This window comes from Saimiri boliviensis, chromosome 3 (assembly GCF_048565385.1).
Source record: "Saimiri boliviensis isolate mSaiBol1 chromosome 3, mSaiBol1.pri, whole genome shotgun sequence".
Taxonomy (NCBI): domain Eukaryota; kingdom Metazoa; phylum Chordata; class Mammalia; order Primates; family Cebidae; genus Saimiri; species Saimiri boliviensis.
The window spans coordinates 73,458,903-73,481,471 of NC_133451.1; the positions used below are offsets into that span (position 1 = coordinate 73,458,903).

Sequence of the window (22,569 nt, forward strand, 5' to 3'; positions counted from 1 at the left end):
TAAAGGGTACCCTTGTTATGCACATCCATGTGTGAGGTCCTTTTCCTTTAACACAGTGTTTTTACTACCAGGTGACCTGTTTTACAAGTACTTTGGTGTTAACTACTCTGGGGGTGGAAGATACCAATCCTGAAAAATCTACATTCGTTTCATATGCTTTTCATTATTGAGATGGGAAAACTTAAGTGGGTGCTCAATAATGGATAAGGCTGTTTCTTAGCATCAACCTTGGCTCATGTGAATTGACCTTATCAGTCAATGTTACCGGCAGTTTCATTAAAATAACCAATGAATAATGTATCAAAGCTTAGTTTAAAGTTTCAAACATGTTTTCAGACAGAAACATTCCAAGAATGCAAGTCAGGTGTTTCTCAGATGCTACGTACAGGGAAATTCTCCGTTCTCAAGGAAATTCTCCCTTCTAGGTTTCCTGAGGTTGAAATCCAGCGTGCACGTCATTATTCATTCATAGGGTCGGTCCTTCAGTCAATGGCAGGTCAGAGTAGGCTAAATCGAGCGGTTAGTTAATCCTGCCACGGGGATCCTGGGGCGAAAGAGGACATCTGGGCAGTCAGTTACTTGTGCTGGTGGCCAGCCCCTGCCCCTCTTGCCCCGGTCCGAGTGCAGGAGTGCGTGTGCCCTGATTCTCAGGAACACAGATCGAGAGCTTCCCAGAAGGAAAAACAAATTCGTCATAATATTCAGCGCAGCCGAGAGTTTCCAACAAGAAAGCAGCTCCAGTCTTGGCATGATGACTCAGGGTGGCGTTTAAACGCTGAATAAACCCTTTCCTTAGCTCTTTAATAAATCAGTAACAACAACAAAAACAGCCTTCTCCCCCAACCGCGCCACACCAAAGCCTTCCCAAGTTGGGCTACGAATCCCTGTTTGGTTTTCCGCCGCCGAAAGCTGTAGAAGCAGTGGGATCTCCTGGCGGGACGCGGTTCTCGAAGGGCTCTCGGGAAGGGGACGAGATAACAGGGTGTACTGGCAAAGAGAGGAGAATCTGGAAATCGTGTTATGGGGGAAGAGAGTGCGTCGCCCAGTCACAAGTGTGCGGTAGAGGTGGGAGAGGACGAAGACCCATTTTCACATTTCAACCCCCCGTTTCTGTTGCTGCCCCTGGAGACTCCGCTGCTCACGCAGAGCTGGTTTCCGCGCGGCTCTGGCCCTAGTCGGCGAAGCGGAGTGGCCGCGCTGCGCATGAGAACTGCTGGGGTGCTTGGCTCTGGTAGAGGCGCACCCAGGGTCCGGGGCGCAGCTTCTCTCAGCCCAGCTTCTCCTCCCACTCACTCGCTCGGATCTCCTCCCTCCTTCACACCCCCCGCCCCCGGGACCGCGAGGCTCCCTCCCCGCACCGGCCAGTGAGTACACAAAGCCGCGGGTGAGGGGAAGCTTCGCAGGCGTGCACGGAGCAGTGAGATCACTGGCGTTATAAATATCCCGGTGCCAGCACGGAGATCCGCTCGGGTGGCCTCTCTCTCCCCCTCTCCCCTTCTCTTCCCCGAGGCTATGTCCACCCGGTGCGGCGAGGCGGGCAGCGCCAGAGGCACGCAGCCGCACAGGGGCTACAGAGCCCAGAATCAGCCCTACAAGATGCACTTAGGACCCCCGCGCCTGGAAGAATGAGCTTGTCCTCCCTTCTCCTCCTCTTCTTCAGCCACCTGATCCTCAGCGCCTGGGCTCACGGGGAGAAGCGCCTTGCCCCCAAAGGGCAATCTGGACCCGCTGCCAGTGATAGAAACCCTAGAGGCACCAGCAGCAGACAGAGCGGCAGTAGCGCTATGTCTTCCTCTTCTGCCTCCTCCTCCCCCGCAGCTTCTCTGGGCAGCCAAGGAAGTGGCTTGGAGCAGAGCAGTTTCCAGTGGAGCCCCTCGGGGCGCCGGACCGGCAGCCTCTACTGCAGAGTGGGCATCGGTTTCCATCTGCAGATCTACCCGGATGGCAAAGTCAATGGCTCCCACGAAGCCAATATGTTAAGTAAGTTACTCGCTCTCCTACAAACCCTATCCTAGGCGGGCGGCAGAAGATTCCAGAGGGACAGCAGGTAGTCCCCGGGCCACAGGCGCACCTTCCTGAGTCCGGGTCACTGGGACCAGCTGATACTCAGAAACAGCCGGGCGGGTTGGGTGGAAACGCATCTATATGGTGTGCGCACACGCACCCCTCTCCTGGGCATGAGGAATGGCGATTTCTGAGGTGTATGTTACCTAGAGGCTGGTGCCCAGGCGGGTACCTTGTTTCCCGTTTGTCCTAGCCTCAAAGACGAATCTCCAGCCATGAGGGGAGAGAACAAAAAATCTCACTCCTTCTCGTTCAATGTGTTTACCTTCTGCTTATGAACTAGCCTGACATTTTTCATTAGGCATTAAAGTGCAGCCCTTCTCCATATCCATAACTGAAGTTATTTTTTAAAAAGAAGAATCAAATCTTAAATACTTCCCTCTTCCAACTGCTACCATAAACCTCGAATTAATATTGTATATGTATATATGTTTATGTATACAATACATTCACATAGGTATATATAGACACAAAATATAGATAGATAGATAGATAGATAGATAGATAGATAGATAGATAGATAGACAGATAATTAGGGGACACCAGAAAGACATTTCTGCTTGGAAGAAGATTGTGCTCTAGAAAACTGGACGCGTTTAGAGAGGGAGACGTGATAAACATTGTAATTACTAACTCCAGAGTTGGATTTAGAAAGGTTTAGTATCTTGACACCATGACTACACCTTGTTAGGAGAGTGACCAGCCTTTGGTACTCTAGAACAGTTAGGGGAAAGTTTCTTATTTTAGAAGAAACACAGAGGTTAAATTTGGTTTGAGTGTAAATTTTGCAGGACTTTTTGTAAACAAAGTTTTACATTTCCCTCTGAGTTTTCTCTTGCAGCACGCGCTCTGTTCTCCTTTCCCATCTTCTCTTCCCGTCCACCCCATCTGTGTTTCCAGACCATCGCAGCCACTCCTCTGGTTTCCCTTCACTGCCTCTAGGCAGCTGGGGGCAGAGGCGGCTTGGGAATATGTGTAGGACTAGAGGGATCTCTGTGGGACTTTTGCTCCGTAAGGCCAGATTCCTCTTCCAGCGCGGGTTGGTCAGCCAGGCAGAGCCCCAGCCAGGGCCTGTCAGGTACCGAGGGAGAGCGGAAATGTAGCCAGGAGACAGCAGTGCGCATAGTCACCTGTCTTTCAATGTCAGCCTGGTTGCTCCTAGATGTACCTACCTTGCTCCCTCTCAGACCAAAGACTCCGCGGGCCTTTGGGCTCCTTTCACAGGCTCCAAGAGGAGCCTGGACGCTACCGGCAGGCTGAAATTTTGGCAGCCAGTCTCCGGAGTGGGATCGGAGCTGCGCAAGTGGGTTAGGTGGTAGGTTGGCAAGCCTCCTCCCGCCGGTTAAGGGGGCCTCGTGTGGAAGTCCTGATGGTTCATGCTGAAAGAGGAACAGGTTTATGCCCGCCCCCTGCGCCTGTCTAGTCTATTGGTGGCGCTGATTTAGCAGCCTGCGGCGCACGTGGTGAGGGAGACTGGAGCGCCCAGTCGGAGACAGCGAGCCCCAGTGAGCCCCAGGGCCTCCCTCACCCTCCCAAGAGGAACCTATATCCATATTTTAGAGTTTATTTCATTCATCAAATAACTGCTTATTTTGGTAATGGATAAAGTTCAAAATCTATTGGGGTGAAGGGGAATTTTCTGAGATTTGAGAAATAACCAGTAACGTCTGTTTCCATTCGTCCTTCTCATTTTGTCTCAACCATCTCTTGACTCCATTAGCCATCACAGCTTATTCTCCACTTCAGTCAACCCTTCCTTCTTTCTCCCAAGAAAACTTTCTCTCTTTCGTTATTCTTGTAATTTATCCAGGAATCAGCAGCAACAGAGGATAACTTCTGTGAGCTCAAGGGAGACCCCAAACTAACAGGCAGCAAGCTGCAGGTTGGAGCCCAGGGAGCTCAGAGGATGCCTCTGGGGAGGGTTTAGTTGTAATGGAGATCTCGGAAAGCAAGGCTCATTCCCAGGATAGTCACCGTCTTCTCTAGAAAGACACTGTAAGAGACAAAGACAGTTTTACAGCTTAGGCCTTGCTAGAGGGGATGTTGTAGAAAAGCAAAGGGAGGAAAATAAGAGCACATCAAAAAGGATACATCCAGCTAAACCAGACATTTACAAATACCCAGTATGTAAAATGTACATTTTCTTTTAAAATCCATGTTGAAAGCTATCTACAAGAAAACAGGGATGTTTCCTAAAACCGTGCCGAAATAAAACTCAATTTAGACTTTTTCCTAGTTTTTTTCCTCTTTACAATAACCTTTCAGAGTTTAGTTTCTGGGTCTTTCACATGACTTGCTTTCATTCACATATTGATTCATTCATTCATGTACCCAATATAAGACACCTATCTCATTAAGCATGATATTTTGGTTACTTTTGTGTTGTTTGTCTTCCATAGAGTCCCCCCACCCTCAGAAGAAAGCATAACAAATATTTAAATCATGGTGATTTTCTGCTTTGTGATGTCTGGAGTGTCTAATACTACTTCAGAAAATTTTTACTACCATTGATCAATGAAGAATTTGCATGTAATTTGTGAATTTAAAATGGATCTCTGCCATTACCTAGTCGTAAAAGAGAAACAGAAGCTTGCTAATTACAATTGGTCATTTGCCTCTTTGAATGCAGCACTTGATGTTTCCTGACATTCCTGTAAACTTGGGTGTTGGCCATGACCTTTCTCAGAGTATGTGAAGAAATGTGTTTAAATCTCACAGAGGCTGAGAGGGCCAGATCAAGATGTATCCACAAAGGACACATCAGTTTGATTTCATCATCTAATTCTACTGTCTGTGAGGTAGCAACGATAGAAAACATATTCCTTTCCTTACAAGCCTGATACTTCAGAAAAGTCAAAGCTTTGCCATGAAACTTCATTCTAACAAGTTATTTTAAACCTAATAACATTCTGTAGTATTTGTCTGATAGACAGATAAACATATGTTCACAACTATTATTTGACAGTAAACTTTTATATCTATATTTTTGCAAATTGCAAATATTTTTTGGTTTCACCATCAGAAGTACATTCTGGCCATGGACTTTCAAACATAATTTGTTTAGTTTACATGAACCAATTAATATATTCTTAACTTCTCTTATACAATATTTATTCCAAGTTTTGAAGACAGAAAATGAAATCAAGCTCATTGTACATAAATCCTTATTATGAGGAAACACGTGGAAAGATGAAGAAAGATGAACAAGACAAGATAGATGACCCAAATATTGCTTGGAAACAAAGGGTTTGCTTCAATTTATATGTCTTCGAGTTTAGTTTCAACACAGTGCTTCTGTTTACTTATCTTGGGCCACTGAATAATAGCTAATCAAGTAATTTTAGGGAAGAAAAGTTTAAGGCTGTGGCTACACAAACTCAACGCGATTACATGAAATATGCAAATTCCAAGCACATATTTTGGCTAATAGAATGGCCAATGTTACTGCTTTTTAAAAAAATCTAAATTCACTACCAATTTTGGTGTCATGTGGAATCATTAGACAGTCCCACAAGCCTAAATAAATCAGAATCTGTATCTACTATGTAGAAAAAATCAAGTGGAAAATTTCTGTTACTAATTTAATCAGTGAAGGCTGCTAAACTGAATATTTCAAGATTCAGATTTGATAACTTGGCACAGCATATCTGTTACTTTGTGGATGCAAGTAGAGAAACTCCAGTTTTAAAATATTTTTCTCTGGGGATTTTCAGATGGGTTGTTGAAAGCTTCTGAATACATGGGATATGTATGCTTTTCTATATTTTATTCATAACAAAAGAGAGAAAAAGGAAAAATTTGTATAATTATACCAACCACTATCAATACAGCCCTATTATATTAAAACATCTGCAGAGGACTAAGTCAAAAATCTAGAAATTTTTTTTCAGAAGTAAACTTACTTCATAATGCATAAATGGAATAGACTGTGTGTGTAAGCTGAGAGATACCAAGAAATTCTTGCCTTCTTCAGCCTAGGTGCCAATGCCGAAATCCCATGAAGAGAGAATAATTCCTTCTCTTAAGCATTCTCCTCTTCTTCTGACCCTCTTAAATGGGAACACTTTAGGAAAAAAGCACAGGGTCACTAGCACTGTAATGTGAATTAGTCCACACTGAACCACCCCCACCCATGGCTTCTAAAGCAGGAGAAGGCCACAGTATCAGGAGAGTACTAAGACACCTGTCCATACTTGTGTATACATGGGGTGTCCTGATGAGAGAAAAGAGAGGTAGTAAAAGAGTCAAAGAAGACAGTCAAATTTAACAAACAGTCATTGACTACCACCTATGAGACAAGCTTGGCCTTCCACAATTTTGCTTAGAGATACTGCCTTGGCATTCATAAGGAGAATTGTTAAGTTTCCATCAAATTTAATGTATCTGACTCCCAATGATAAAGGTCAGAAAATCACTGAAATCGAAAAGAAACCACTGTCAAAGAAATGTTTTCTGAAATTTGTATATGTGTGATTTAATGTACCTTGGTTTAAAAAATTATACAGAATTCTTAAATGAGTTACTGAGATTTGTCATAGTAAAATCAATAGGCCTGTGATGTCTTGGGGAGGAGGGCAGGAAACTGAATCGTGTGACTTGTTGAATCTGCTCCAGTGTTTAGAAAAACAAGACATTGTGAAATCACTACTGACATTACTTTGAAAATTATGATCATAACAGTGTTCTTAATATTAGGTCGTAATAATAGTAAGATTTAGAAGATCAATACCAAAGTTGCCTATGTGAAAAGTAATTCATCCATCCAATCTTATCTCTTACATCTCCTGCATTCCTTATAACAGTAAATAGAATGATATATGTAAAGTGTATTTTTAAGCTTTCAGTTAAAGATAATTTTCTTAAAGTTATAAATCCTTTAATTCTCAGGGAATATATCATTTTTATCCTGGAAAATTTAAGAAGAAATCATGCAATATGTAATCAAATAATAACACCTTCACATATATTATTTCATCTTCCCCACATTTAAAATTCATTGCATGCAAATTGTACATAATATATACACACAAAATGTAAACTGTATTGAAATACAAGTTAAATGATTCTAAGTTGGTCTTTCTTTAAAAATTGGAATAAGTAAGTTATCAGCAACTATTTATTTAAGCAAAGCAGTATTATTTCTATTAAAACAAATATTTATAAAGCCTTTTTATCTCAACATCTTCAAAGTTAGCATACAAACACATACACTTATGAAACTTTAATATTTTATTCTATCATATATTTTTCATTAATATACAATATATCTCATGTTCAAAACCAGATAAATTTCCAGGGAATGGAATTAAAAGCCTCTGACAATCTAGCACCATGAGTAACTTGGAGGAAATATACAACCAAATCTCTCCTCTATCAACTCCGTGTTGTCCCTTTTGTATCTATCATTTCACACATATACAATTTCTCACTTTCTTTCTCATTTTTGAATGCACATGTTTACGTAAAAATTTACAATCACATCCCTATCTCCCAAATATCTAAAAGCACTGATGCTATTCTCAGTATCATGCTGTAATTCTGATAGAAATTTAACTTTTTATTAGCATTCTAGTCACCCTTTAGTAATAATATTACTATAACATGTTATGTCTGTATAGAGTATTTAACTTTACAAAGCACTTGGTATGCTTTGTTAATATTTTATAAAATGATAATGCTTTTAAACCTTTGGATGTGTATCATACTTAAATAATGTTCATAGTACATTATATTATAAATAGCATTTGAAAAACATGTTGAAGGAAAGGATTTATAAGACAGTGGTGTTTTTTGTTTGTTTGTTTTTTAGCAGTTTACTCCTAAAAGCAAAAGTAGTTTCTAATAGTTTTTAGTTTTTGTTTTTCAATTTAAAGAAACATCTATTAATGGACGAGTACCTGAAGTGTCCCTAAGCTATGTTTTATTTACTGTGGGTTAAAAACATTTTTTTAAAAAAGTTGTTCAGTTATTCCCTTTTTCACATAAATTTTCTGATCAAGTTTTTTAAGAAACCAAGTTGAATAAATAAACAGCAACGCTTGCTACCTTACAGATGTTAGTTCACATTGTACAATGTAAGTGCTCAATCAAGTTGCTCACATATATTTATAAAATATTTTTTGTTTTTGGTAAGCAGAATAGTTTTATATGTACCTCAAATACTGTAGGGAGAAACTTCTATTTCAAGAATATATGATGAATTTCTCTATTTGGCAGAGTCCTATTGACATATCCTGATTTGTGTATTCGCTCAGAATATTATAGATTGAAGTATTGAGATGTTCTTTTCTCCTTCCTCCCTTCTGTATTTCCTTCTTATCTTCCTTCCTTCCTTTCCTTTTTAAAACTAGAGATGAGGTGTCACTATTTTGACCAGATGATCTTGAACTCCTGGCATGAGGCAATCCTTCAGCCTCAGACTCCCAAAGTGCTGCAATTACAGGTGTGAGCTACTGCACCTGGCTTCCCTTTTTCCTTTCTAAAACAAGTCCCTTTTTATGTCTATTGAACTAAAAACCTCTTTTAAAAAAATTTGAAATAAACAACTAATAAAAAACATTATGTTCTTTTCATGTTCATATAACATACATACATTTGTGTTAAAAAGCAAGCTTTCTAATTATATGCAGACTATGAGTTTTATCTTATTGAAATACTCTATGAACTGTGGTGTATAATTCTCTTGATCCAGGGGATGTGAACTTTGAAATTACTGTAGAAGACACAGAGACATTGACTTTATAATGCTAACTATAAAATACAAAATATAAACAATAATATAATAAACTCTCATTAATTTTTTTTCAGAAAATGATTTAAAATGTAAGATTTCTCAAAGCATAATCTATTAAAACATTTAATTGAACCAATAATTTCAAGTTATTTATAATGCTTTTGGTATTATATATGCAGTCTTTAAATGTAGTCACTAAAAGACTGAGTATGGTATATGTTTATTTGTTACTACCATTAAAACCACGATGATTAGAGCAGAGAAATTTATTTAATGTAAATAAGTATTATTCCAGGCTTTCAAGTGGTTATACTAGTCTTGAGCATGGAATTTATGTGCTTTAATATTCAAAGTGGTGTACTATCTTTGACGAAGAAACAATGGATGAGAATTATTAAAATTTTTTAAATGTCTTCTCAGTTCCTTTAAAATCTTAGAAAATCTTATGCTCATTGTTTACTAAAAGCAAATTATTTGTCCAAAAAATTACGATGAGGTAGAATTAAATTTTTAAATCTTGAAATTATCTTAAATCCTAGTCTTATTTTTTTATGTAGTGAATGTCATGAAAAATAAGGATTTTAAATACAAATTTCTTTTTTTAAATCACAATAATAAAGAATGAAAAGAACCTATGTAGAAATTTAATTTTTCACAATAATATAAAGAAGAGTCTGTTTTATTTTGGGATTTCTGTCATCCTAGGTATTTTGGAAATATTTGCTGTGTCTCAGGGGATTGTAGGAATACGAGGAGTTTTCAGCAACAAATTTTTAGCGATGTCAAAAAAAGGAAAACTCCATGCAAGTGTAAGTAGAACCACTTTATATTTGTTCAAGGTGCTATAAAGATTTTACATTTGTAAAACAGAATAAAGTAATTTTCCAAATTAGTAGGTGAGACAATTTGCCCAAAGAACTTAATTTTTTTAAAAGTATATGTACATTTAACCAAGAGAATTTTGTGTGCTTCTAGAAGTAATCATTTAAATATTTAATTTGCTTGAAAAGATATTATAGAGTCTACAAAAAGTTTAAGCATAGATGTATTTGGAAATAGCATTCTCAAAGGGGTAACCATCCATTTATTTCTTAGAAGCAGCCCACATAAGAAGAAATATTATGGCAATAATATATTTCATAACATATAAGTTTATAGTGATTGTGCGTTTGCTTAGTAGATGAAGTTATTAACTTTACAAGCTACTCATACCAAAAATTGGGTCTCAGTAATGTAAAATATTTTCAAATTAACAAGTAGGGAGAGAAGAAACGAATAATTAGACGACTCTGACTTTCATAGATAAATTTTATTTGATTAATTTGAAGAATTTTTATCTCGTATTTTTGTCACATCAAAAATAATAACTTAATACTATGAAAACTAATTTTGCATTCTCAAAAATTTATTTAGATCAGTTTTACATACTGTAATCAATTTACAAATTATTTATTTGCTTTGTTATGCAAGTTCCCATTACCTGGGAAGTATTAAAACATATTAAAGATAATAAAGTATGTTCAGCTTATAGTTTTCCCACTCACAGATTCTATTTGTATTAGTATATATGCACCACACTTAAAGATGCTTTATCCTTTTTCTGTGGTATACTCATTTTCTTCACATTAAAATATTTTGAAAGCAATTATTCTTTAAAGTTAGTCCTTTAATCCTTATTCCTTTTAGTATTAAATAAATTATTGGAATATCACTTTTTCAATTTTCAAAGTTATAGAAAGTTTTGATAGCTATCAATTGAAACTTACTATTTATAATTTTATTTGATAGATCTTTAAAGAATTCAATGAGAATACCACTGGGTTTAATATGTAAGACTTTTATAATTTTACTTTTCTTAACATCTAGAGGTGATTTGTTAATATCTTTTGGAAGAGACAGAATTTGAGCAATTTCAATAGTTATTTGAGGATTCAATGAGATAATGCATGCAATGTGCTTAGAATACTATTTGGTGTATTGTAAGTGCTCAATAAATATTGTCGATTATTATAGGGTAACATTCTGAATATAATAAACTGCTAAAATCTCATTTTAACAACATGAATAGACATCCTTTGTTAAACTCTGAAATCACCCATTGCAAGAACTGTTAAACAATTTACCTATTTCATTTTTTGAGCTGGTTACTATACTCTATCAAGCTATAACATAGTATTCAGAAAGACGTTTTTTAGATTTTTTCATTTATTTAAGGGACAAAATTCTGCATCACTGTGAAAAAGTAGGATATTTAATTTTTTAAATTTATTTTTTATTTCAATAGGCTTTTAAGGAGCAGGTGATATTTGGTTATGTGAGAAAGTTCTTTAGTAGTGATTTCTGAGATTTTAGTGCACCCATCACCTGAGTAGTGTGTACAGTACCCCATGTGTGTACAGTACCCCACCCATTCCCCCTTTACCACTGAGTTTCCAAAGTCCAATGTATCATTCTCAGGGCATTTAATTTTATTTAAAAATATTATGTAAAATCCACATACAGAATGGAAAACAATGATTACACACATCTGAACAAAATAACTTTTCCCCAGTCTACTTTAAGCTTATGAAATATTAAAACACCTTCAAAATCTAACCACCATAATAACACACTATGCATGCAAAGAAACTTTCTCTTACTGGTTTGTTTTGGGTAAAAATCTTAACTTTTAAAATATTCTGATTTATGCCCTAGTACACGCAAAAAATAGTCCACACTTGGAACAGCTTAAGGATAATTGCCAAAGAAAGTAACATATTACAAATGGAAGCCAATTAGAAAGGTCAAACTAAGAGGTTAAGATACGTGATTCCTCTGTCAAATGCAAGTAACGAATTTCTAGAAATTTGACCCAAATGTCTAAAGATGGCTGGTTGAAATAATGCAGATAATGCAAAAGCAGCATCTGTTATTCTTTCTCATCTTGGCAGGCTAGAGTTATTTCATAGAATAATGACTTTCAGACAGTACAAAGCAAGTCTTGCTCTTGTCACTCACTGAAGCTCTTTGATATAAAAGTCATTCTGATGACTTTGAGCTGAATTGTAGATAAAAATATTAAGTCCTATGATTATGCAGATTCTTTTTAAACCAATTATCCAAGCTCACTTTCTCTTATCTGAGCTTTTATTAGCACTTTTCCTCTAGGTGAAAAACTAATTAAATTATAAAGTGATTTATTTTTTAAAGATGTTGAATTTAGAAATAGTATTAATGCTAGCAATTATCAGTTTCTTTCTTGTTTTCATATTCTAGTTAAATGTGTTGGGAAATTGTTCTTGTAACTCTAAATATGACTGATTTAGTTAACAGTTCTGGTATTTAAAACTTCACATCATCCCCCAAAAAGGTTAAAAACTCATAGAATTTTAGGCTTAGACTTGTAATTGGTGTGTTGCTTTAAATTAATAATTTTGCAGAGGCATTTAAAGAGTACCTTTAGGGTTCTATCTACAAAGCAAAGGTGAACTAAAAATATAAAATATTAATAGAATTCTGAGAAATGTAATTCCCCACTGCACCGAGAAATATTCATGGATACTTGTAGATATTCAACTCAGTTTTTGTAGTAATAATCAAAGTATTAAAAATTAGTTACTAGGTAGAGATAATGTACTTTCATAGTTCTCTAAAAGCTCTTTCACTCACATTATCTCATTAGATAATGAAGTAATGAAAGAGTCTCATAGATGTTAAATTATTTTCCCAAGGTTACACAGTTAACAAGTGATTGAACCAGAACTATATCCTCTTAAATTTTTCTCTTTCTCTTTAAATGCCATAGTGCTTGCTAGATAAAAGTTAGCCTGAAAGAAGATAAGGTTTTGTTTAGAACCAATTACACTGTTTTCATCTGTTAATTTATAGGAATTAATATGTGCATGAAAACATTTTCATATTACATATAAAAATAAATACTGTGGCATATCATCAGAATATTTATAGTACTTTACTTAATAGGCAAATGAACAGGCAATTTGAGATTTGTAGTTAAAGTTGCAAATTTTCCCATTCTAGGTACTTCCTTTTCTCTTTGATTCATATCACTTTTTTGAATTGGCATATTCCCCATCTACTCTTGTGTCTCCAGTGCTTCATTTTAGAACCTAGAGAAGAAGGGATGTGTCTGTCACAGAACTCATCACAGAATTTTACAAATGTTGGTTATTCTATGTCAGTGATGAGTTGCATAGGGAACCCCTCCCTCCCAATATAAACTTTTGAAACAGAAAAGAGATCTGTTTTGCTCACAGAAATCTTTAGTTAGTAAATATTTTACTGTCCATAGACACAAAGATGGCAAACTGAAAGGGCAGCCCAGAGCAGATTTAGGCAGCTAAATTGATTAGATTGATGCTAATTCCATTTTTGGGCTAAATTTGTTAATTCCATCGGAGAAGTCTTATGTGAACTTCAGCCATCTAAATGTATGGGGCTCCTTGGACTCATTCAAGACCCTGATTTAAAGGCAGCTCTCCTTCAAACCTTTATTGGTATACTCTAAATATGCAATGCAAGCAAACTTCTGTCGTGCACGTTTTTCAGCCATCTTCACAAGGGTGAGGATGTATGGTCTTCTCCTTGTCCAAATGTATCAAGAATCATCAAGAGCAGAAGGAGATAATTGCTTTCCAAAGAGCCATAAGGGCTACTCCAAGCCATAGCTGTGGCCAGCATGCTCTTTCTCAACACATTCATTCCCATGCTAAGATATCTTCTGAGACTGAGCGCCCTTCTCTTTCTGCCTTTCTCTGTCTGTCTGTCCCTGTTCCCTTCTCAGGTTGGCATCGTTATTGAAAATCCCTTTCTGGATTTATCTGAGGTGGGTCCAGACTAGGAGTAAAAGGCCTTGAGTGTGGTGGTAAAGACACAGTTAGATAGTCCCAGCTGAATCCCACTCCACCTCTTCCTAGCTGTGACATTTTACTGCATCTTTCTATTCCTTGGTTTTATCAACTGTTAAAGAAGGAAAATTAAAGTAACACTCTATTGGGATAGCTAAGTGTTTTAAGCAAGATAATACATATATAACACTTACTGTGCTGTTTGAAAAGTGTTCTACACTTAATGTTTAAACAGATTTTCCTGAATTTGCCCTCAGGCGGCTGTTTGACAATCCTTAATCTCTTTCTTTCTGATTTTGGGGTCAGGCAGCTATGACCCTTAAATTATTCAGACCAGCCTCAAGTCCAGTTAATCACTGATCTTCCTTGGGTCCAAGCTTTGTGTGCTTATAGTTGTCCCTTATCTACCAGGTTTTCCTTTTTCCGAGGAGCCTAATTTCAAAGCAAAATTTCCAAGCTCAACCTCTTAAAGAGTCATGGATTTCTTATGCTCATAATCTTGTTATTTTTTTAATGGCTATGTCATCCATCTTCATTTTTCTCTAAAAAATATAAATCTTGGAAAAGATGGTTATCATGTATTCTTGTATTTTCATTAAAGCATGCATAAGGCTCATTGCCTATTGGAGAAAAACATGTTAGCTTATTTTAAAGATCCAGAGAGAAGCATGTGGTGGAATTATTTTTGTTTCTCAGTGTTCTAGGGGATCGTGTTTGGAAGGAAAGCTAATTGCAGAGTTTACGAAACGGGCATGGAATGTGTGCTTGATCAGTCTTAAGCAAGGACTAGAACATCCACCTTTCCTGGTTTCAGAGGGTGCCAGCTGGCTTGCCTGGGATGAGACTCCAGACTGCACTTCTGCACTGCGGGCAGAGTGAAGAGTAGTCGGCAGCCCCAAAGCTGAGCATGTTTACTGAAAGGGGAAATGGAGGCTTGAGCAGTACTTTTAATCATTAAAAAATAACTTACTAAGCACTCCACTCTGCTGGTCAAGACCATGCATGAGCTAGCTCAAGGCATTTGCATAGAATTTTTTATTGCCTTCTAAGGGCTTTCAATATACAGTAAAATTGAATGTTTGGCTATTCAGCCACAAAATGGGTTCAGACTTTGCCTTTGCAGTAAATATGTTTCCCCTCAAGTTTTCACTATGGAAGTCTGGTTAGAAGATCTATTTTATTGAGGAAATCTGGGTGTGATGAGTTGCCTTGTAGATTCAGAAATCAATATTAGCCAAAAACGAGAGATGGTAGTATATTTCTTTGATGATTTGGAGAGTGACACTTGTTATTTGTCAATATTTTAATAGGAAACAACTTCAGAGCAAGTAAGACTATATAAGCAAAGCCTAGGAGATAGCTTTGGTTTGTACAGTGTTACGGAAAGAGCTTTAGTCTAGGAATCAGAAGATGTCACAGGTCTATTCTGGCACTTAATAAATGCAGGGTGATAGATGTATTATTTTCTTTACTTCCCCGGCTGAAAAATCAGACAATACTATCCTAATAGCAGCCATAGAATTACTGTGAGTTAAATTATATATTTAAACCCTCTGACACACAGTAGTCTCCAATAGTCCAGCTTTATGGAGTTATTAAGGGCCTCAGAAAGAAAGCCATGTTACACCTTGTTTCTCCTGGTGTGGTCCTTTCTTTACTTGCATCAAAATCACATGAGATGCTGGTTAATGATACATTAAGTCCAGAGTCTCTCTTCAAACTTACAAAAACACAGTCTCTGGAGATAGGGATTGAAGAACTGCATTTGAGCCTCCTCTCTGAGTAATTTTAAGACAAATTATAAAATTAAGAAGAGAGATCCTGTAGTTGATATTCTTTACTACATTATCTCGGGTTGGCTAATATTAAAATCAACTAGTGTATTTTGTTGGTTGCTCAGTATAAAGAACTGAGATATAGAAGGAATGAGTGTCCAGTACCAAGCAGGATATATGGCCATGCCTGGGAAATAGCATGGCAGGGCTGCAACTGACCCACATACAGCTTATATAATCAGGAGTAAAAGGCAGCCCCTCTGGGTGCATGCTGCCCTGCACCAGGGCAAAAGTATACAAATGGACCTGAGCTCAGGGCACCTGTCCCAGGCAGCTCCATTGGTGGAGGGAAGGGATGGGAGCCAAGCAGCACTACAAGGAGGTAGGAGAACTAGAAGTGATGCATGTGGCAAGGAAACTTAGTTTAGAGTCAATTCGGTCTGTAATTGTTTTTATTATAGTCTGTGATAACCTTCTTATTGTTTAATAATATTACAGTCTATAAAAACATTTTAATTATTTAGATTTGGCTATTTTTTTCTTAACTTTATAAGGTTTTTCAGGAGAAAGAAGCAAATAAAAGGAAACAAAATGAAATAAATCATTCAAATTGATTAAATACACACAAATTCCAAAGTTTACACTGGTGTCTGTTCAAAATCACTCCTGTGTCTACATTCCATATACTGCATATTTACTTCTGTAGTTGCACATGAGAGTTGGTATTTGCACAGCTTTAATTCAAGGTGCTCAATAATCATAGAATGTAATATTTACTAAGGAACAAAACTACAAGAAGAGATTTAGGGAGTTTTTTTCTTTTTTAATATCATTTTGGAAACAATTTATTTGGTTTAATTGAACTTCTGTTTAATTTCAACTTGGCAGAATTAGTAATTTCTGGAATATTGTAGTTAATCAGAGTTGTATTTTCTTAGAATTTAATTTGACCTTCCAAAAAATATGCATTGTTTAAAATGGATCCTTCACTGTGAGAAGAGATGAGTAGAGCCAAGACAGTTTCCTTCTAGTAAAAAAGTGTTTTTTTTTGTTTTTTTGTTTTTGTTTTTTTGTTTGTTTGTTTGTTTTGTTTTTTAAGATGGGGTTTGCTCTTGTTTACCAGGCTGGAGTGCAATGGTACGATTCTGGCTCACTGCAACCTCTGCCTCCCAAGTTCAAGTGATTCTCCTGCCTCACCCTTCTGAGTAGCTGGGATTGCAGACATGCACCACCACACCTGGCTGATTTTGTATTTTTAGTAGAGATGAGGTTTCACCATGTTGGTCAGGGTGGCCTCAAACTCCAGACCTCAAGTGATTCTCTCACACCTGGGATTACAGGTGTGAGCCACCATGCCCAGCAGAAAGTTCTTATTTCCCTTAATAGTAATGTGTTTCCTCTCCTTGTAATAATTTGGATATTCAAGAAAAAATAGTTCGATTTAAGTTGTTGTTGTTGTTTTTGTCAATTTGAGTATACTAAACTATAAAAAATGCCTATTATAAACATTTCATTTTAATTTTGCAATTATGGCTTGTTGAATGTAACTTGTTTTTATTCTTGCCAGATCCAGGAGAAATGAAAGAGATTTTAATGTAATTTAAGTCAACAAAAACATGGGCAGGGCCATGCCAATATTGTTTTCCACTGTAAAAGGGGCACCTAGCACAGTGCCTAGCAAATGATAAACAGTCAATAAACATCTGTGGAATAAATTAGTGAAAAATAAATATAAAACAAAGATAGCATTTTTTTAAAAACCAAGTATTTGAACAATTGCTTTCATTGTAGTGGCTGATGGTAGTAAAACAATTAAATAAAGGAATGTCGATTTCAGCAACTTACCTGAATTTTGATTCACCTCTCTGCTTCATACTCTTAATTATAGAAAAAGTCTGTTTTTCAACTTCAGGGTTTTTTTTCTAAAAAAAAAAATTAATGCAGTTCTATTATTTTATATGGTTTTCACCATGTTGGCCAGGATGGTCTGAATATCCTGACATTGTGATCTGCCTGCCTTGGCCTCTGAAAGTGCTGGTATTACATGTGTGAGCCACTGTACCTGGCTCCTATTATTTTAAAGGTGTATATTTTACTAAAGCATTTCTTATAGTTAAAAGAAGATTTAAAAAATAAAAATCGGCCTGGAAAATTTATTATCCAAAATTTTCTAATAGTAAACGAATGTATTTAACTATCTGTAGCTAAGACCTATGCCCTCCTTAGGATCATCATCTTGTCTGAGTATGACCGGGAATATTAACAGAAATAGTCAATCCTTCAAGATGAATAAATTCACTGAAATATTTGTTTCAAATAATTCTGTGTTCCATCATAGCTGGAAGAATTTTTCAAACAAAACATTAAATTAAAAGTCAATTTAGAAAGCCAAACCAGTCTGATTGCATTTACTCTCATATTAATGTAGAATGTAGGATTTGGATGGCTGAGGGCCTGTGTGTAGTGTGTGGGTTCTTAGAACTCTAGACATTTCTACGCTGGGTAACAATTAGGTGACCTTTGAAAAATCTAAAGTCCGAATAGCCACCTCCTTAAAGAGCTCCTCATGAGAAAGAACTTTAGAATATGAATCTTGAGGAGGAAAACAGAAAGATTTTAGATGAAATAATTTTAGGGGGTGGGGCAGTTGGTTTCACTCAAATGATAGACTCCAAAATGGAAATGATATAGATTTCTTTTAAAGAAAATGCTGTGGAGTATGTTTGTACATGCACCTGTGCATGCCTATGTGTGCCTGTCATCTGCATCAATTAAAAAATGACATGTTCTGTCTTTATTTTCTTGAACACTGTTGGGGGAAAATATTAAATAATGCAGTACATTTTAAAAACCTAACTCCATCAAAATTGACTAAAGCAATCACCACTGTTTTTGTGAAACAGAGGTAGAAGTCAGGTCAAGGCATAATGTATTACACATTTTCAAAAATGCCATTCAATTTCATTTTAAGAAAAAAAAAAAAAAAACTGAGACAAGGTAAACATACCTGATACTTTTTAAAATGAAATGTTTCACAACTTCCTAAAATTCTGATCCTTTTATAGAGCCAGAAACATTCAGATGTCTATAGCTTTTATTTTAAAACAATTGGGATTATCTACTTAAATGGGAAAGACCTTTTAAGAGCTAAGCAGCTGCAGACAAATCTACAATGAATTTGTAAGCAAGTCTTTCTAATAAAACACAGGAGTAGTCAATGTGTGATCTTCAAAACTGATGTCAGCATAGCAGTCCTGGCCTAAACGTAGGCTGGCAAGGTGTATTGTATGACAGGGTGAGAGGGATGCTACACCTAGGTGGTGATTCTTTAAAATACCTGCCTTCAGCTGGGCATGGTGGTGCATGTCTATAATCCCAGCACTTTGGGAGGCCGAGGCAGGTAGATTTTCTGAGGTCAGGAGTTCGAGACCAGCCTGGCCAACATGGTGAAACCCTATCTCTATTAAAAATACAAAAATTAGCTGGGCATGGTGGTGTGTGCCTGTAATCCCAGCTACTTGAGCGGCTGAGGCAGGAGAATTGCTTGGGCCCAGGAGACAGAGGTTGCAGTGAGCAGAGATTATGCCACTGCACTCCAGCCTGGCCCACAGAGTGAGACTCTGTCTCAAGAAAAAACAAAAACAAAACAAAACAAACAAACAAACAAACAAAAAATACCTGTCTTCAGCCTGCTTGAGATCATATCCAGAGATTCACTAGTAGACTTGTTGAAGATCTACATATTAGGCTTTATAACCCCCAAATAGAACTTTGTTGACTGAACTACACTTAAATATAAGTAACTCCAGTAAACTATTATACATAAAGTTAATGTGTGGTTGGAAATTCTCTGATATTGGTTGACTTCTAATACTGTCAGTACCTTGCATTACTCAAAAATTCCATGTGGACTTAAACAGTGGATCTATGTAGATTGCCTTGTAATATTCAGATATTTAGATTTCAGGGTTATGAACAGTATTCCAAAGAAAAGTTTGGCATTATTGAAAAAGCAAGGGGAAAAAGGCCATTTTATTCCCATATAAATCTTCTTGATTTGACATAGAAGTATATAGCTTTTAGTGCTTTTATATATAGGGGATAAAATATTTTATTTTCTCAAACACAGGAATTCTGTGTAAATAGTACTCCTTGAAATTATAAAACCTAGTAGTCTGAACTAGTATGGGAATTCTTATTTTTTGGGGGGTTATGGACTCTTTCAAGTTTGGTGAAAGCTACAGATTCCTCCCTAGAAAAACATCTGGATTATTATAATAGCTCTATTGGTGTAAGGTTTATGGATAAGGAAGCTAAGGCAAAGATCTTAACTGGCAGAAACGGTTTTTGATTGAATGTCTGACTCCAGGTTCACACTCTTCCCCCATTCTCCCACAAATTCCTTCAGATTTCACAACATGGCTAACTAAGCCCTTTCAGAGCTGGTGGTGACCTACATTGGCAGGCTCATCTCCTTACTTCTCACATACATCCTAAGCAGAGGTCAGGCTGAACTACTTACAGGTACTTGAAAGTGTCATGCTGACCTTTGAACACACTGTTCTTTCTTCCTGAAAATTCTTTCTTATTTTTGCCTGCCTCCCTAATGCCTAGTTGTACTTGAAAACTCAGCTCAAATGTCACCTTTTATAGGAAGACTTTTCTGCCCTCTTCCTGGCCACCTCCACCCTCTTAGATGCCCTTCCTCTATGCTGTCATTGTACCCTCTGCATACCGCTGTCATAATTCCATTTATCAAGCTGCACCATGACGGATGTCTACTTGTCTGCTTTTCCACTATTCTGTAAGTATTTCAAGGGCAGATTTGTGTGTGTGTGTGTAAGATCCGGACAAAGTACTGTTAGTGACTTCAATGACTTTTTTTCTTCCTGGAGTCAGGTATACTTTCCTGTATTGCCTGAGTAAAGATACCTTTTTTTTTTTTTTTCCTAAACATCTCTAACACGGGCAATATTAATGGGGACCGTATGCTGCTTCTCTCTCAGCGGCATGAATCACACTGATAATATTGAAGAAATGCATGCTTGTTTCGAAGGAATAATTTTGACCCGATTTCTCTGAACAGGAATTTATATTTTACCAGGCAATTGTTTCTTAATAGTATAGTTCTATTTATTTTCTTGGTGAGTTAGGAAGAAAAACAGTATGTTAAAAGATTTGTGACTATACGTTTCAAAGTATTTAAACAATAGTAACGGGGTTTAAATGTATCAAGAGTTCTGGTTATTTTTATATTCATTGATATTAATGTCACCAAGTAGGTAGTGAACAGAAATGTGATACAAAGATAAATGAAGTAGAAATATAGATACAAAAATAGTAATTTTAAAGCAACTTTAAAAAAAGCAAATATATCTTTATAAAGGGAAATGGAGTAGAAGGAACTGACATCAACAAAATTCTTTGGTTTTTTGCTACAAGATCTTATATTTCATTACATGCTGAAAAGACTGCCACAACTTAAATTTCCTTTGTTTTCTCCTCCCTAGGCCAAGTTCACAGATGACTGCAAGTTCAGGGAGCGTTTTCAAGAAAACAGCTATAATACTTATGCCTCAGCAATACACAGAACTGAAAAAACAGGGCGGGAGTGGTACGTGGCCCTGAATAAAAGAGGAAAAGCCAAACGAGGGTGCAGCCCCCGGGTGAAACCCCAGCACATCTCTACCCATTTTCTGCCAAGATTCAAGCATTCGGAGCAGCCAGAACTCTCTTTCACGGTTACTGTTCCTGAAAAAAAAAAGCCACCTAGCCCTATCAAGCCAAAGGTTCCCCTTTCTGCACCTCGGAAAACTCCCAACACAGTGAAATACAGACTCAAGTTTCGCTTTGGATAATATTTCTCTTGGCCTTGTGAGAAATCATTCTTTCCCCTCAGGAGTTTCTATAGGTGTCTTCAGAGTTCTGAAGAAACGTTTTTGGACACAGCTTTGGCAATACTTACACTGTGTTGAAGTCACATCATTTGTTTCAGTGTGACTGAAACAAAACGTATTTTGATAGGAAGAAAACTGGAATTCTTTGTACCAATACAGGGAGCACGCTGCTTCAGTTCAGCAAGACCTAAAGCCTTTTGCTTTATGCTTAAGGGATATTTAGAACTTTGTATTTTTGGAAAGTTAAATAACATGGGCTATTTTTTTTCTGACTTTTACAGATCAACCTGAAAGAACATACATGATACATTTTTTATTTTTGGTTTCCAAAGAATATTTTGATGCAGATAAAATATTTTGTGAACTTTTGTTTTTTGTTTTGTTTGTTTCCTTAAAAGTACCTCTGCATTGAGCGTTATTTTCTTACTTTTATTATTTTAATTAATATGACATAAGCATCATTTTATGCTGTTTATGAATTATAAATGTGTTTATAGCTCATTTGTAATGTGGAAATCTTTTACATTTTTCCTATTCACTGCACTTTTTAATTATTTTTTCTAGCCATACCTCAGATAATATATTTACTTTTACATTTTAATATGTTTAAATTCTTTTTTCATGGCACCAAAGGCTCAGCTTGGATTTGTGTGTATGTGTATGTAAATTCATGACATTATGTGGAATCCTACACCTTTGGTGGCTGGAATATGATGGGTTAGAAGCAAGGATAAAATGTAAGGACATTTTGATGGAATTAAATTAGGGAGGTAAGGAAAAGGATTTAGAGGCAAAAGTATATTAAGTTTGCAACATTTATTGAGATCTAAGTCTGTCTTGCCTTCATTTCCCTTTTTATATACCCCTTGCCCTCATTCTTGAACAGCTGGAGGAATAAACTTTATTCTGTCCATCAAGCCTGCACTATGAATTTGGAGTGCTTAAAAATACTTCTATGACTCTGTTATCCCACTGTATAGATCCACAGGGAGCAAACACTTAGAGAGAAATGACAGAGAACTGACGGAGATGAATGGTTTAACAGTTATCCATGCCAAGTCCCATTGTCAGGAATATTCTTATTACTCAGTCAAACACTCTTTGAGCTTGCCTTCCTAAAGGTAGCCAGTCCAGTGAATAGATGTGCCCTTTCACAAGGAAACTTCTGATGTTTATTTTAAAAGATGGCCTTTTGATTGAGGTAACTAATTTGAGAATTCAATGTGTTGAAAATGGCATTTAATTTCAATGTAAAT

The 22,569-nt window shown here is 36.8% G+C and overlaps 1 protein-coding gene across 2 annotated transcripts; it reads left to right on the top strand.

The window, feature by feature from the left end:
• Positions 1 to 1,533: 1,533 nt before the first annotated feature.
• On the top strand, positions 1,534 to 22,230 carry FGF5 (fibroblast growth factor 5). 2 transcript variants are annotated; one of them, XM_003923941.3, is made up of 3 exons: positions 1,534 to 1,980; positions 9,503 to 9,606; positions 20,927 to 22,230. In XM_003923941.3, the coding sequence occupies exons 1-3, from the start codon at positions 1,626 to 1,628 to the stop codon at positions 21,272 to 21,274; spliced, it is 807 nt and encodes a 268-aa protein (XP_003923990.1). In that variant the 5' UTR covers positions 1,534 to 1,625; the 3' UTR covers positions 21,275 to 22,230. The 2 variants fall into 2 exon arrangements, with proteins under 2 accessions (XP_003923990.1, XP_074252442.1); XM_074396341.1 differs by lacking the exon at positions 9,503 to 9,606 and having other exon boundaries at positions 20,927 to 21,029.
• The last annotated feature ends 339 nt before the right edge of the window (positions 22,231 to 22,569 follow it).

Bases quoted from the DNA above. Each gene is read 5' to 3' on its own strand.
- FGF5 (XM_003923941.3), top strand. From the start codon at position 1,626: ATGAGCTTGTCCTCCCTTCTCCTCCTCTTCTTCAGCCACCTGATCCTC. The intron at 1,981-9,502 runs GTAAGTTACTCG...CTGTCATCCTAG, and splicing joins CCACGAAGCCAATATGTTAA to GTATTTTGGAAATATTTGCT. The intron at 9,607-20,926 runs GTAAGTAGAACC...TCTCCTCCCTAG, and splicing joins AAGGAAAACTCCATGCAAGT to GCCAAGTTCACAGATGACTG.